General features: G+C 45.9%; 1 protein-coding gene across 1 annotated transcript in view; it reads right to left on the reverse strand.

Moving 5' to 3' along the window:
* Positions 1-3,583: 3,583 nt before the first annotated feature.
* The window catches only part of NFATC2 (nuclear factor of activated T cells 2), a 187,350-nt gene continuing 178,465 nt past the window's right edge, over positions 3,584-12,468 (reverse strand). The window contains exon 10 of the mRNA XM_064276220.1: positions 3,584-5,217. Coding sequence (XP_064132290.1) covers positions 5,189-5,217 — 29 coding nt within the window. The 3' untranslated portion in view covers positions 3,584-5,188. The remainder of the gene's footprint in view (positions 5,218-12,468) is intronic.

Here is a 12,468-nt window from a genome sequence, read left to right on the forward strand (position 1 = left end):
CGAGAAAACCCCACTCCCTGCCTTAGATGTGGGGCTGAGGGGGATGAATAAGCAGCTCCACCCAGGGTGAAACAATAGAGGAATGTCCTATCATGCACACAGTTGGTAGCTTACTCTATGTCTTTTCTTCTCCCTTTCTAATAGGAACTCAAGGTCACAAAGTACTCAGCTAAAAAGCTAGCTCTTCCAGGCTCCCTTGAGACCATGAAATGTGAGCAGGAGTCCACTGGGGATTTCTGGGATAGCTTTTGGTTTCCTGATATTAGTGCCCCTGCCCCCTTGCTTTCCTGCTCTTCTTCTTCCTGCCAGAAGCTCAGGAGCAAGGTTGCACAGGGCCCAGCCATTTTCAAGTATGAGGAGGCAGCAACTAGGAGGGGCCTGGATCTTTGAGGACATCACTGTACTACCCTAACGTGTGGACTGCCTGCACCCAGACTTCCTTCTGCCCAAGAGAAAGGAGCCCCTTTCTTGTTTAATCCCTTTTACTTCGACGTTTTGCGGTATCCCTGCCTGTGTGCTCTCTGCCCTGGTGTTGTTGGTGGGTGTTGTCTTCGGCTGGGTTCCCTAGAGATTGCTAAACCAGTGAAGGCATATATTACAGAGAGAGGGATTTATCTCAAGGAAATGGGTCACGCAGTTGTGGAGTCTTCCAAGTCCCAATCCATGGGTCAGGCATCAGGCTGGAGGCTTCTCCTGACTACCATGGTTGCAGGGGCTGATGAACCCAAAATGGACAGGCCACGTGGCAGGCTACTGGCCTACAAGGCTGCAGAAGCTGGTGAATCCCAGAACTGGCAGTTCAGACAGCAGGCTGCTGGCTCACAGGACTGCGAAAGCTGGCAAATCCCATAGTCAGCAGGTCAGATGGCAGGATGCTGGCTTAAGTCCCAAGAACCAGAGGTCAAATGATGATGAGCCAGATGCAGGATCCAGAGTGAGAGAGAGCTTTGCCAGAGGATCCATGTATATTGGATGAAGGCCACACTCTCAAGGAAATGCCCCTTACATCAGAAACTTGAGTAAGGGTGTGACTCACACTATACCTTATACTAATCCAGCCTCATTAATATACAAAAAAAAAAAAAAAAAAAAAACCCAAACCCATCACCATCGAGTTAAATTCTGACTCATAGCAGCCCTACAGGACAGAGCAGAACTGCCCCCATAGGGTTTCCAAGGCTATAAATCTCTATGGAAGCAGACTGCCACATCTTTCTCCCATGAAGCAGCTGGTGGGCTTGAACCACCAACCTTTTGGTTAGCAGCCAAGCGCTTAACCACTGCATAATTAGGGCTCCTTCCTTAACATGTAGAGGTTAAGATTTACAACACATAAAATGGAGGATAATTACATCAGATCACAAAATGGAGGACTAGTACATAATACTGGGAATCATAGCCTAGCCAAGCTGACACGTAACATTAACCATCACAAGTGCCATCAAGTTGATTCTGACTCATAGTGACCCTTTGTACAACAGACTAAACACTGCCTGGTCCTGCACCATCCTCACAATCTTTGCTGTGTTTGAGCCTCCTGTTGCAGTCACTGTGTCAATCCATCTTGTTGAGCTTCTTACGCTTTTTTAATGACTCTCTGCTTTACAAAGCATGATGTCCCCCTCTAGGGACTGGTCCCTCCTGACAACATTCGAAGTAAGTGAGATGAAGTGTCACCATCCTTGCTTCTAAGGAACATTTTGGCTGTACTTCTGACTGCTGCTTCCATGGGCACTGATTGTGGATCCAAGTAAAATGAAATCCTTGACAACCTCAGTATTTTCTCCACTTATCATGATGTTGCTTATTGGTCCAGCTGCCCTTGTACCCTTCATTATTCCACCATTCCAGGGAGAGGCCCATTGGAGGAGAGCATATAAGGTTGCAGAGGAAATTTGTGCCACTTACAGAAACTAATCAAAGCAGTCCTTTATTTGTAAACATGAAACAACATTCAAGGGATCATAAGACATTTGGGGAAAACAAACATCACAAAAGACAGGGATCAAAATGGATGAACTGAATATTTCACTCTGGAATAAACAGATAATTCTTGGAAGAGAGAAAAGTTTTTGTTCTAGTTTGTATCCCCAGGAGTATTTGAGAGACTATTGCATCAACAAAACAAGAGTAGGTTGCTGTGAAAATGGCATAGTCAAAGAAATAGGAATAGTTCTTGTAAATTAGAAATATAATTATATTTAAAATTTTAATGAATGTGCTTGAAAAATAAAATAGACATGGATAATGACAAAATTAGTCATCTGGAAGATAGAACTGAAAGAATCTCCCAGAATGTAAGCTGAATAGGAACATATAAAAGAAAAGTTGAAACAAACAAACAACAACAAAAAAAGCTAAACCCATTGCCGTCAAGTCAATTCTGACTCATAGTGACCCTATAGGACATAGTAGAACTGCTCCATAGAGTGTCCAAGGAGTGCCTGGTGGGTTTGAACTGCTGACCTTTTGGTTAGCAGCCATAGCACTTAACCACTATGCCACCAGGGTTTCCAAAAGGTGAGACAGTGAGGATAAATCCAGGAAGTCCAACTTCTGTATAATGGGGATTTCAATAGGAGAAGAGAGAGCATGGAAGGGAGGAAATGATAAAAGAAATAGGAACATTTCACTGTAGTTCAGAAAAAAACTTGAGTATTCAGGGTAATTATATCAACCCAGTATCAATTAAGGTGTGTACCTGGAGACACCAGGGAAATTTTAAAGCTTTATGAATAAAGAGATGACAAGCTTTTGGAAATAATAATTTAAAAAATTAATAAACCAAAAAAAAATTGCAAATCAGACTAACACCAGATATGTCATCTGCTCAGATGCCAGAAGATGGTGAAAATATGCCTCCCAAGTTCTGAGGGTAAACGATTTTGAACTCTTTATATGTCTAAGCAAAACAGTCTTAGATATTCAAAAACTTGAAAATTCAGAATCCACATACTGTACATGAAAAAATTACCCAAGAATGTATGCCAATCTCCTGAAAAGGAATTTAAGAAAGAGAGTGGCATAAAAGTGATTTAAAAGTGGCAGCTGACAATCATACAGAAGAATTCTAGAAAGGAATTAAAAGAGTATCTATTAAACCTTATACTTGGAAGATGCTCCTTGGAGCTGTAACCATTCAATGACTTTTGAACCAATGACATTTCCATTGACACTTAGTCCCTCAGTGAATACTATTTACTTGTCATGTGGTACATGCTGTTTATTGGTTTTCATATTGACAGTTCACAGAAGATTTAATTCTAAATCTAGAACAGAATAATGAGAAGTAATAGCTAATGTTTATTGAGATTTATTGTATATCAGGCTCTGTACTAAGCACTTTGCAGGAATCATCACATTTAATCTTCACAACAACCTTATGACACAGGTACTATCATTATCCCCGTGTTTATAGATGTGAAAACTGGAACACAGAGAGGTTAGGTAACTTGCCCAAAGTTACACAGCAAGTAAGTTGCAGAGGTACGATCTGAATTCAGACATACTGACCCCAGCATCCACGCTCTTACTCTGCCTCGCAACATGCGTGTTACAAAACTTGACCAAGTGAAAATATAACTAACATGGCGTGCGGGATGGGAGGGAGGCATACAGAAGTCAGAGTAACTACACTAGTTTCCTTATTTTTCAGTGAAAGAACCATTCAATGCCAAGTTGAAAATTAAGAAAGGGAAGTAGACATATTATTAAAGGTAAGCTTTACCATCAGAAAAATTAAAATAAAAAGTTAGCACCATTGGCAAGTGGGCTTGGGAGAAGTCTGATGGAAGAAGACTTTTTGTGTTTTGCTTTTCTTTATTATTGAAAATAAATGTGTTACCATGTGCATATATTATTGGTATCATTTCAGAAACTAGTTCAATTTTTACAAAATTAATTCTATCCATGCACTCAGTCATCCTGACAATCCGTTGTGGAAGTTACAGATTTTAAAAATGATAGTCCGGAGCCTGCTTTCAGCAGCCTGCCCATCCTGACCCCTCATCTCTGTCCAGTTCAGCCTCCCTCCCACTCTGAAGAAAAGTCTTTCTGGTAGAGTCTTCCAAGTTCAGAACCTTGGCAGATGCAATATTCCCAAAGGGAGCCCCAAGATTCCTGGAAATGGCCACACTTACTGTAACCCTTACCCTCCCAGTGGGTGTTGGGTGATAGGGCCTGGGAGTACTTGGAGGAGTGGTTACTCTGGCCTTGCAAGTGGAATCACCACTGGGGGCATCTGGGCCATTTGGAAAGCCCGAGTCTGGGTCTTCCAGGTGCGCTTCAGGGTCTTCTCTAGGCTCATCCCTTGGCATCTCGTGTATCTGTCATCTGTGGCCTCTTGGCCATACCCCATCCCCAGTACTGGGTTTCCCAGAGCCCTCTCTGGAGCTGCAGCCACCACCGAAGTCCCCTCAGAAGGTTCCAGACTGCCTCACCCGGCCACATCCCTGTGGTTCTCGTCGTGAGTCATGGCGGGTCTGCTGAGCATCTTCGTATCTTGGGGAATCGGAGATCCCGTTTAATTCCCTCCAGCTGTGTCTGAGCTCATCCATTCCAGCGCAAGAGGAAAGCAGGGCATTTGTTATGTCTTTGTTTCATTCAGATGGCTTGGATGGTGACTCACCCAATTGGTTCTTTCTTTTTAAACCAGGGCACCGTCTGGGAGTCGTTTCTGATTAGACATTGACCTCAGAAATATGCTTGCATCATTTCAAAAACATGTCCTAGCCCCGCAGAAATCAGCTCAGATTGAGAAAGGGCATGGAGTGGATGGTGCGGAGAGCTGGGGCTGTACCCTTCTGGCCTCTTCCTGGGACAAGGGCCTTCCACGGTGCTCTCCAGGGGTGGCTTAGCCTGAATCAGAATAAGATGCCCTGCTCTGTCAACCCCTGGAGACACGTGTTGATCTAGTGCCATCATCATCATTGTCATCATCAACACTAGCTAAGTGCCACGGAGCACTCATTATGGATCACACACTTTCCTGAGGGAGTCACATTAAATCACATCACTTCATCCTCACCACATCCCGTGAGGCAGGTACCACTGGAGTGTGAGGTCTGAGTGGCATTGGCAGGCGCTTCTCAAGGGCTGGGAAGGCTGGAATGTACAGTCATGCCCTTGACCACTTGGGACAGGCCCACCTACTGGGCGGAATCAGAGGTCTCATGAAGAAGGTGAAGCTTCAGAGCGGGGACTGGTCACTCCTGCAGCCTGAGAGAATGTCAGAGGTTATGATCAGAGCAGGAGTAGGGTCAGAGGTCAGCGTTCACAGTGAGCAGGGAGTCTCCTACAAAGGAGAATCTAAGAATAAGTTCAGACTACTCAGCAGAAACCATGCAGTCAATAAGGCAATGGGATGACATATGTAGAGCACTGAAGAGAAAAACTGCCAGCCAAGGATCATATATCCAGCAGAACTCTCTCTGAAATATGAAGGCAATATTAAGACATTTACAGATAAACACAAGCTTAGAGAATTTGCAAAAACCAAACCAAAGCTACAAGAAATACTAAAGGAAATTGTTTGATCAGAAAATCAATAATATCAGATACCAGCACAACACAAGGTCACAGAACAGAGCATCCTGATACCAACTCAAATAGGGAAATCACAAAAACAAATTAAGATTAATTTTAAAAAAGAAAAATATGCTCAAAACAGGGAATCATTGAAGTCAATATGTAAAAGATCACAATAATCAAAAAGAGGGACTAAATACAGGTGGCATAGAACTGCCATATGGAGAGGGATACATGGCGATATAAGACAATACAAGTTAGGTTTTTACTTAGAAAAATAGGGGTAAATATTAATGTAACCACAAAGAGGTATAACAACGCCATAACTCAAAATAAAAACCAAGAAAAACATAACAATTCAGCAAAGAAAGTCAAATACTATGAAAATGAAGAACACACAATTTACAAAGAAAAACATCTCAGCACAAAAAAGTAAGTGGAAAAATGAAATTGTCAACAACACACATAAAAAGGCATCAAAATGACAGCACTAAACACATACTTATCTATAATTACGCTGAATGTAAATGGATTAAACGCACCAATAAAGAGACAGAGAGTCACAGACTGGATAAAGAAACACGATCCGTCTATATGCTGCCTACAAGAGACACACCTTAGACTTAGAGACACAAACTAAAACTCAAAGGATGGAAAAAAATATATCACACAAACAATAAGCAAAAAAGAGCAGGAGTAGCAATATTAATTTCTGACAAAATAGACTTTAAAGTTAAATCCACCACAAAGGATAAAGAAGGACACTATATAAGGATTAAAGGGACAATTGACCAGGAAGATATAACCATATTAAATATTTATGCACACAGTGAGCAGGGAGCAGGAGGCAGAGCTGGGTGCACAGCTGGATGCACCAGGTTGGACAGCAGCAGAAACCTGGGTTTTTCTGAGACATGGCTCCCTGGGTTTGTTCAGTTCTTGCTACATCTGTGCTATGTGCCGGGCAACATGGGAGTCAGGAGCAGCACGGGGTGGCCATTTTCCTGAGGAGACAAGGTTAAGGGACAAACAACCCTTACGCCCTTGAGATGGACACGGAGAGCAGGGGTGAGGGATCTGGGGAATCTCCCCACATGGAGGAGGCTTTGGAGCTGAGAGGCAGGGAGCAGGGCCTTCACACAGAGGGAGAAGGGGGTCGCCCTATTTGGTATGGGTGTGAGCTCAGGGGAAAAACATTCTAGGAAAAAAGATCCAAAAAGTCAGTGGATGTAAGGGCTGACTCAATAGGGGGAGAGCAAGTGAGAGAAGGGAGTAAGATGTATGTAAACCTACATGTGACAGACTGATTGGAATGGTAAATGTTCACTTGAAGCTTAATAAAAATTAAAAAAAAAAAAAAAGTCAGTGGAGAATAGACCGATAGTAATTAAACAGGCATCTCCCGGCATCTCAGGAGACAAATACCCCCTAGGCAGTGAGCGCTGAGTGCTTCCTCCAAGAGCCGCTCATTGGTGCTGGCCACCCAGGGGCCGCTGTGGGCAGTCTGAGGATTGATAAACCATCGCTGTGGGAGGGTGTATGAGTCCCACGCTGCTGTAACACATCACCACAAACTGGGCAGCTTAACAGAGAATTATTCTCTCTTAGTTCTGAAGGCCAGAAATCTGAAATCAAGGTGTCGGCAGGGCCATGTTCCCCCAAAGGCTCTAGGGGAGAATCCTGCCTTGCCTCCTCCAGCTTCTGGTGGTTCCAGGCATTCCATGGCTTGTGGCCGCATTGTTCCAATCTCTGCCTCCGTCTTCACATGGCCTTCTCTTCTGTGTCTCACTTTTTTTTTATGTCTTCTCTTATTATAAAAACACTTGTCATTAGATTTAGGGCCACCTGGATAATCCAGAATGATTTCAGCTTGATATCCTTGATTAAAAATGCAAAGTCCTTTTTCCAAATAAGGTCATATTCACAGGTTCCAGGTGGACATACCTTTTGGAGGGCCACCATTCAACCCAGTTGATAAGGTCTGTTCTCCCCCACTAAGTGGGGGTGCCTTGAGAATAGAAACCATGTGTCTGCCTGTCTTTCCTCCTCCTTTCCTTCCCTGCTTCTCTCCCTCCCTTCTTTCCTCCCTCCTTCCTTAAAGTATTTATGGAGCACCTATGATGTTCCTGGCACAGTACAGGGCCCTGGGTTTACAGACCTGATTCCCGCCCTCCTGGAGCTGACTTTGCAGTGGGGGAGATGGACCCAACAAACACAGAAGAACAGTTACACATTGCAAGGAGAGCTGCAAAGAAAGCAAGCCAGGGCAAGATCAATAGAGCCAGGTGAGTAGGATAGACAAGCTATAACCAGGGGCTCGGGAAGGCCTCTCTGAAGATGTGACACTTAGCTGAGCCCTGGGTGACCAGAAGGACCAGCCACAGGACCAGTCCATCTTTTATTGTTTTGTTCTCTGTATGCCCAATGTCCAGCATGCGCTCAGACAGGACATGGACATATGGCACCAGGGCTGACTGTGTGTAACGAGGTCCCAAACCCACTGCCTGTGGGGCCTGGGCAGGTGATGAGCACCAGGGATGTGGGTCAAGAGCAGTGAAGTAGCAAGTGGTGGGGCAGTGGCAATCAGACAACACAGACCCCACCAAGGGCCCATTGCTCCTGAGCTCCAACCCACAGGCACCAGGAAGGATGTGGGGCGAGTGTGGTTGGATCATCCAGTTCTCCAAAAGAAAATGGAATCGGAAATTTTATGTGAAGGCTTACGAGTTATAAATGGTTTTTAAAAGAAAAAGACATCACTATGTGGACAAAACAAAACATGCCCTTGAGCCAGGTTCAGCCAGCAGGTCACCGTGTGCAGACTTTGGCTTGGATAAGAGAAGGCATTCTGGGTAGGACAAAAAGGACACAGGGTTGGGGTGACAGTCGAACTGTGAGCAGTGGTGTGACTGGAACACAGTTCATGTGTGAACCCAAAACATGGCAGACCATGACCCGATTGGAAAGGGTCTCACAGCCCTGATGAAGATCTCCCTTCCCTGGGGATGGGACACCTTTCCAGCCTCCTCGATGGTCCTCACACAGTGCCCTCTACCTGTCTGTCTTGGTTATCTAATGCTGCTATAACAGAACTACCACAAGCGGATGGCTTCAACAAAGAGAAATTTATTCTTTCACAGTAAGTAGGCTAAAAGTCCAAATTCAGGGCATCAGCTCCAGGGGAAGGCTTTCTCTCTCTGTCAGCCTTCTCATTAACCTTCTCCCAGACCAGGAGCTTCTCCACACAGGGACCCCGATTCCAAAGGACGCACTCTGCTCCCAGCACTGCTTTCTTGGTAGTATGAGGTCCCCTACTCTCTGCTTTCTTCCCTTTCCTTTTATCTGTTATAAAAGGTGGTGCAGGCCACACACCCTTTACATTGGATCATGGATGTGACCTTAGTGAGAGTGTTACAATCCCACCCTAATCGTCTTCAGCATAAAATTACAATCACAAAATGGGGGACAACCACACAACACTGGGAATCATGGCCCAGCCAAATTAACACACATTTTTTGAGGAACGTAATTCAATCTATGATACCGTCCTTCCTCTGCAGGTCTAGATCCTACCCTGACTCCAATGCTACTTCTTCCTCAGTGTCTCCCTGGTGCCCTCACTCCCCCACTGAGATGAGATCTGGCCTTACTTTGATCACCCAGTGTATTTTGCACTCATTCACTCCTGTGTTCATTTATTCAACAAGTGTTTGTTGAGTGACTGCTCGATGCCAGGCAGTAGGTATAGGAAGGGAGCACCGGGGACACAAAACCCAAAAAGCCACAACCATTGCCATCCAGGCAATTTCAACTCATGGCAACCTGTAGGAGCCAAAGCAGACAGTCCCTGGCCTCATGGGGCTCAGAGTCCAGCAGGGAGAGACTGGTCAGGTGATCACACGGGCACAGGTGAAGCTACAAGTTCAGGAAGTGCTAGAAGGGGAAGTGCTACTGGGGAGAGGATGAGGTCAGGAGGGCCTCCCTGAGGAAGTGAGCTGAGCTCTGACCGTGTGAGGAGTCATCCTGAAGATGACGGGAAGCCACTGGGGGGTTTACGCAGGGAGACAGCATGCGAAAGTGTGCCCTCGGGAGGCATCGCCGACAGAGGGGGCAGAGGAGGCTGTAGCACCACTGGGTGGGAGAGGACAGGGCGTGGGCCAGGGGTCTGGCTGTGCAGAGATGGAGGGCAGTGGGCCAAATCTAGAGACATGTACCCAAAACAAAAACCAAACCGTGTAGGAGGCAAGAAAAACGACTTGATATTGCTTTGTGTCCCCTACCAGACTGAACTCATAGTGACCCCTTGTGACAGAGCGGAACTGCCCCATAGGGTTTCCTAGGCTGTAATCTTTGCAGGAGCAGGTCACGAGGTCTTTCTCCTGCGGAGCCACTGGATGGGTTCAAACCACTAACCTTTCGGTTAGCAGCTGAGCACTTCATTTTTTGTGCCACCAGGTTGCTATGAGTTGGAATTGACCCAATGGTGCCTAACAACAACCAGATTGAAAGCTTCTGGACATCAGGGATGGGTTCTCCCTGGATTCTTTTGGGCTCCGGCATGTGAGGCCACACTGATAAAAACAGAACAGAAAACAGGGTGACCCCATATTGAGTGACCCAATTCAGAAAGAAAAAAATATGGCCTCACAGTTAAGATCATGAACCAGACTGCCCAGGTTTGAGCTTCACCTTCACCTTCACTTCTTAGCTGTGTGATCTTGGGCAAGTTGCTTAACCTCTCTGTGCTTCAGTTTCTTCATACAAAAGAAGGGACACAGCGTGTGCACACATGAGGAGCTCTCAGAACCATGCGGAGCACGTAGTACCTGTTCGATACGCAACAGCGAGACTTTGTAAATGAATGTGTAAATGTTACACTGTTATTAGCGCATCAGCAGAGTGGTACACCATTCTAATAATTTGCTAATAATTTGAGGGATATTTATTTTAAAAAACAAAAAAGACTTTAAAGTAGTCATCATGCAAAATTCGGAATGATCTTGGCTTTCCTTACTGTGATTTTACAGCTTAACGTTGAATTTGTTTTGAATGAAATTGGGGGGCATGAGACACCCTCTCTATGGAGCAGTTCTCTGTCCTGTAGGGTCACTGTCGGTCAGAATTGCCTCAATGGCAATGGGGGTATCCTATTTGCAGGGCTTGGGGCTTTCAGGTCTCTGGGGTGGCCGGGCAGAAGTGCCTGTGGAGGTTTGTTGCTATTATAGACAGAGCTGGCTGAGTTCTTTCAGATTCAGCCTACAGTTCAGGGGCCTGATTCGGCCAACCGGGCTTGGGGTCTCCTACAAAGAGTCTTGTTGACTCTTTCCAAAGAGACTGAGGTTGTCCTGGGGCGATGGCAGGCAGAGAGGCAGCGAGGCCTGGGGAGGCTGCGGATCTGAGCATCCCGAGGCTGGGCCTTAGGGAAGCGATTCCTCTAGGGGGCAGTGGGGCTTCACCAAGAGAACCTTCCTCGGCCTTCTCAGTGACGAAATGCTTCTCGCCCCTGAACCAACCTGAGAGGTCAGCACAAAGGGACATTTCTGCAGGCACTTTGCCTTGTCAGGTCCCACCCAGCCTTGTCACATTCAAACGTTGGGGAGAAAGACTCAGGAAGAAAGGTACTTAGTGCCAGTTACATGTGAATGTTTCTAAAACCAGAAGCCAGACAGTTGTACCCACTCAGGGAGCACTTTGGGGTTCCAGTGACAGAGAGAAGGCTGCCTCCCATCCCATTACGTATTCCATGATATCATAACATATCACAATATATCACAACATTTTCATAGAGAAGACCTGTGTTTCCACACTAGTCTTCTGTGTGATATTTAGGTTTTTAGACCCCAAAACCCAAATCTCCTTGCCCCTTTCTTCCCTACCTATCTTAGGAAGTGCCTGCTTCTCTTCTTTCTTGCTTGGAAAGGAACTGTCCCTGGATGTGTTTTGGTGTAGGCACTGCCTTCCCAGAGATCTCTGAGCCCCACGTGCCATGTGGTCCCCACTGGGGACAAGGGTAGCAGTTAGGAGTGCACGTGCTTCCAGTGCGCACCGACTTTAACACTTCACAGGTGTGTGGTTGTTGGCAGGTATCATCTCTGAGCCTCTGCCCTCACCTTTAAAGAAGGAGGAGGACAGACCTGCCTTGCTGGGGGGCTGTGGGATTAGCAAGATGACTCCTAGAATGGGCTTAGCATGGTGCCGGGCATGTCACAAACACTCAGCATAGCACTGCCAGCTGCCCCCTCCTCGATGCCACCCATCCTGCCCACCCAGGACCCTGGCCCCTCCTACCCTGATCTGCTCCTTCTATTTTCCATTTGTTACGTATTTCCGTATCAGCCATGTTGACTGGTTGTAGTCTCTCTCTCCTGCTGGAATGGAAGCTCTGTCCTTGCTTGGTTCACTGCCGTATCCAAAACATGTGTTCTAGGCACAGAAAACCCAGAACCAAACCAGTTGCCACTGAGTTAATTCTAACTCATGGCGAACCCATGTGTGTCAGAGTAGAACTGTGCTCCATAGGGTTTTCAATGGCTGATTTTTTGGAAGTAGCTCGCCAGACCTTTCTTCCAAAGTGCCTCTGGGTGGACTCAAACCACCAACCATTGAGTTAGGAGCTGAGTGCATTAACTGTGTGCACTGCCCAGGGACTCCTAGGCACAGTCAGCATCAATAAGTGTTCGTTGAATGAACGAATGAATGAATGAATAGGTGCCCTTAGTATGGTTATCTGGGCCTCAGTTTTCCCAGCTGTACAATGGGTAAATAGTATTGGAAATCTGAAAGGTTGCTTTGGATGGATTATGTGAGTAACTTGTGTGAGGGCACCTGGCCTGAGCACTCAACAAGAATGGCAAATTCACTTCCTTGTTAGATTGTGAGGTTGTCAGAGCTTGGTAATGCAGTCAGGAAGATTGCGACCACCCCAGCCCCCAAGTGGGCCTT

The sequence above is a fragment of the Loxodonta africana genome, chromosome 24, assembly GCF_030014295.1.
Source record: "Loxodonta africana isolate mLoxAfr1 chromosome 24, mLoxAfr1.hap2, whole genome shotgun sequence".
NCBI classification, from domain to species: Eukaryota; Metazoa; Chordata; class Mammalia; order Proboscidea; family Elephantidae; genus Loxodonta; species Loxodonta africana.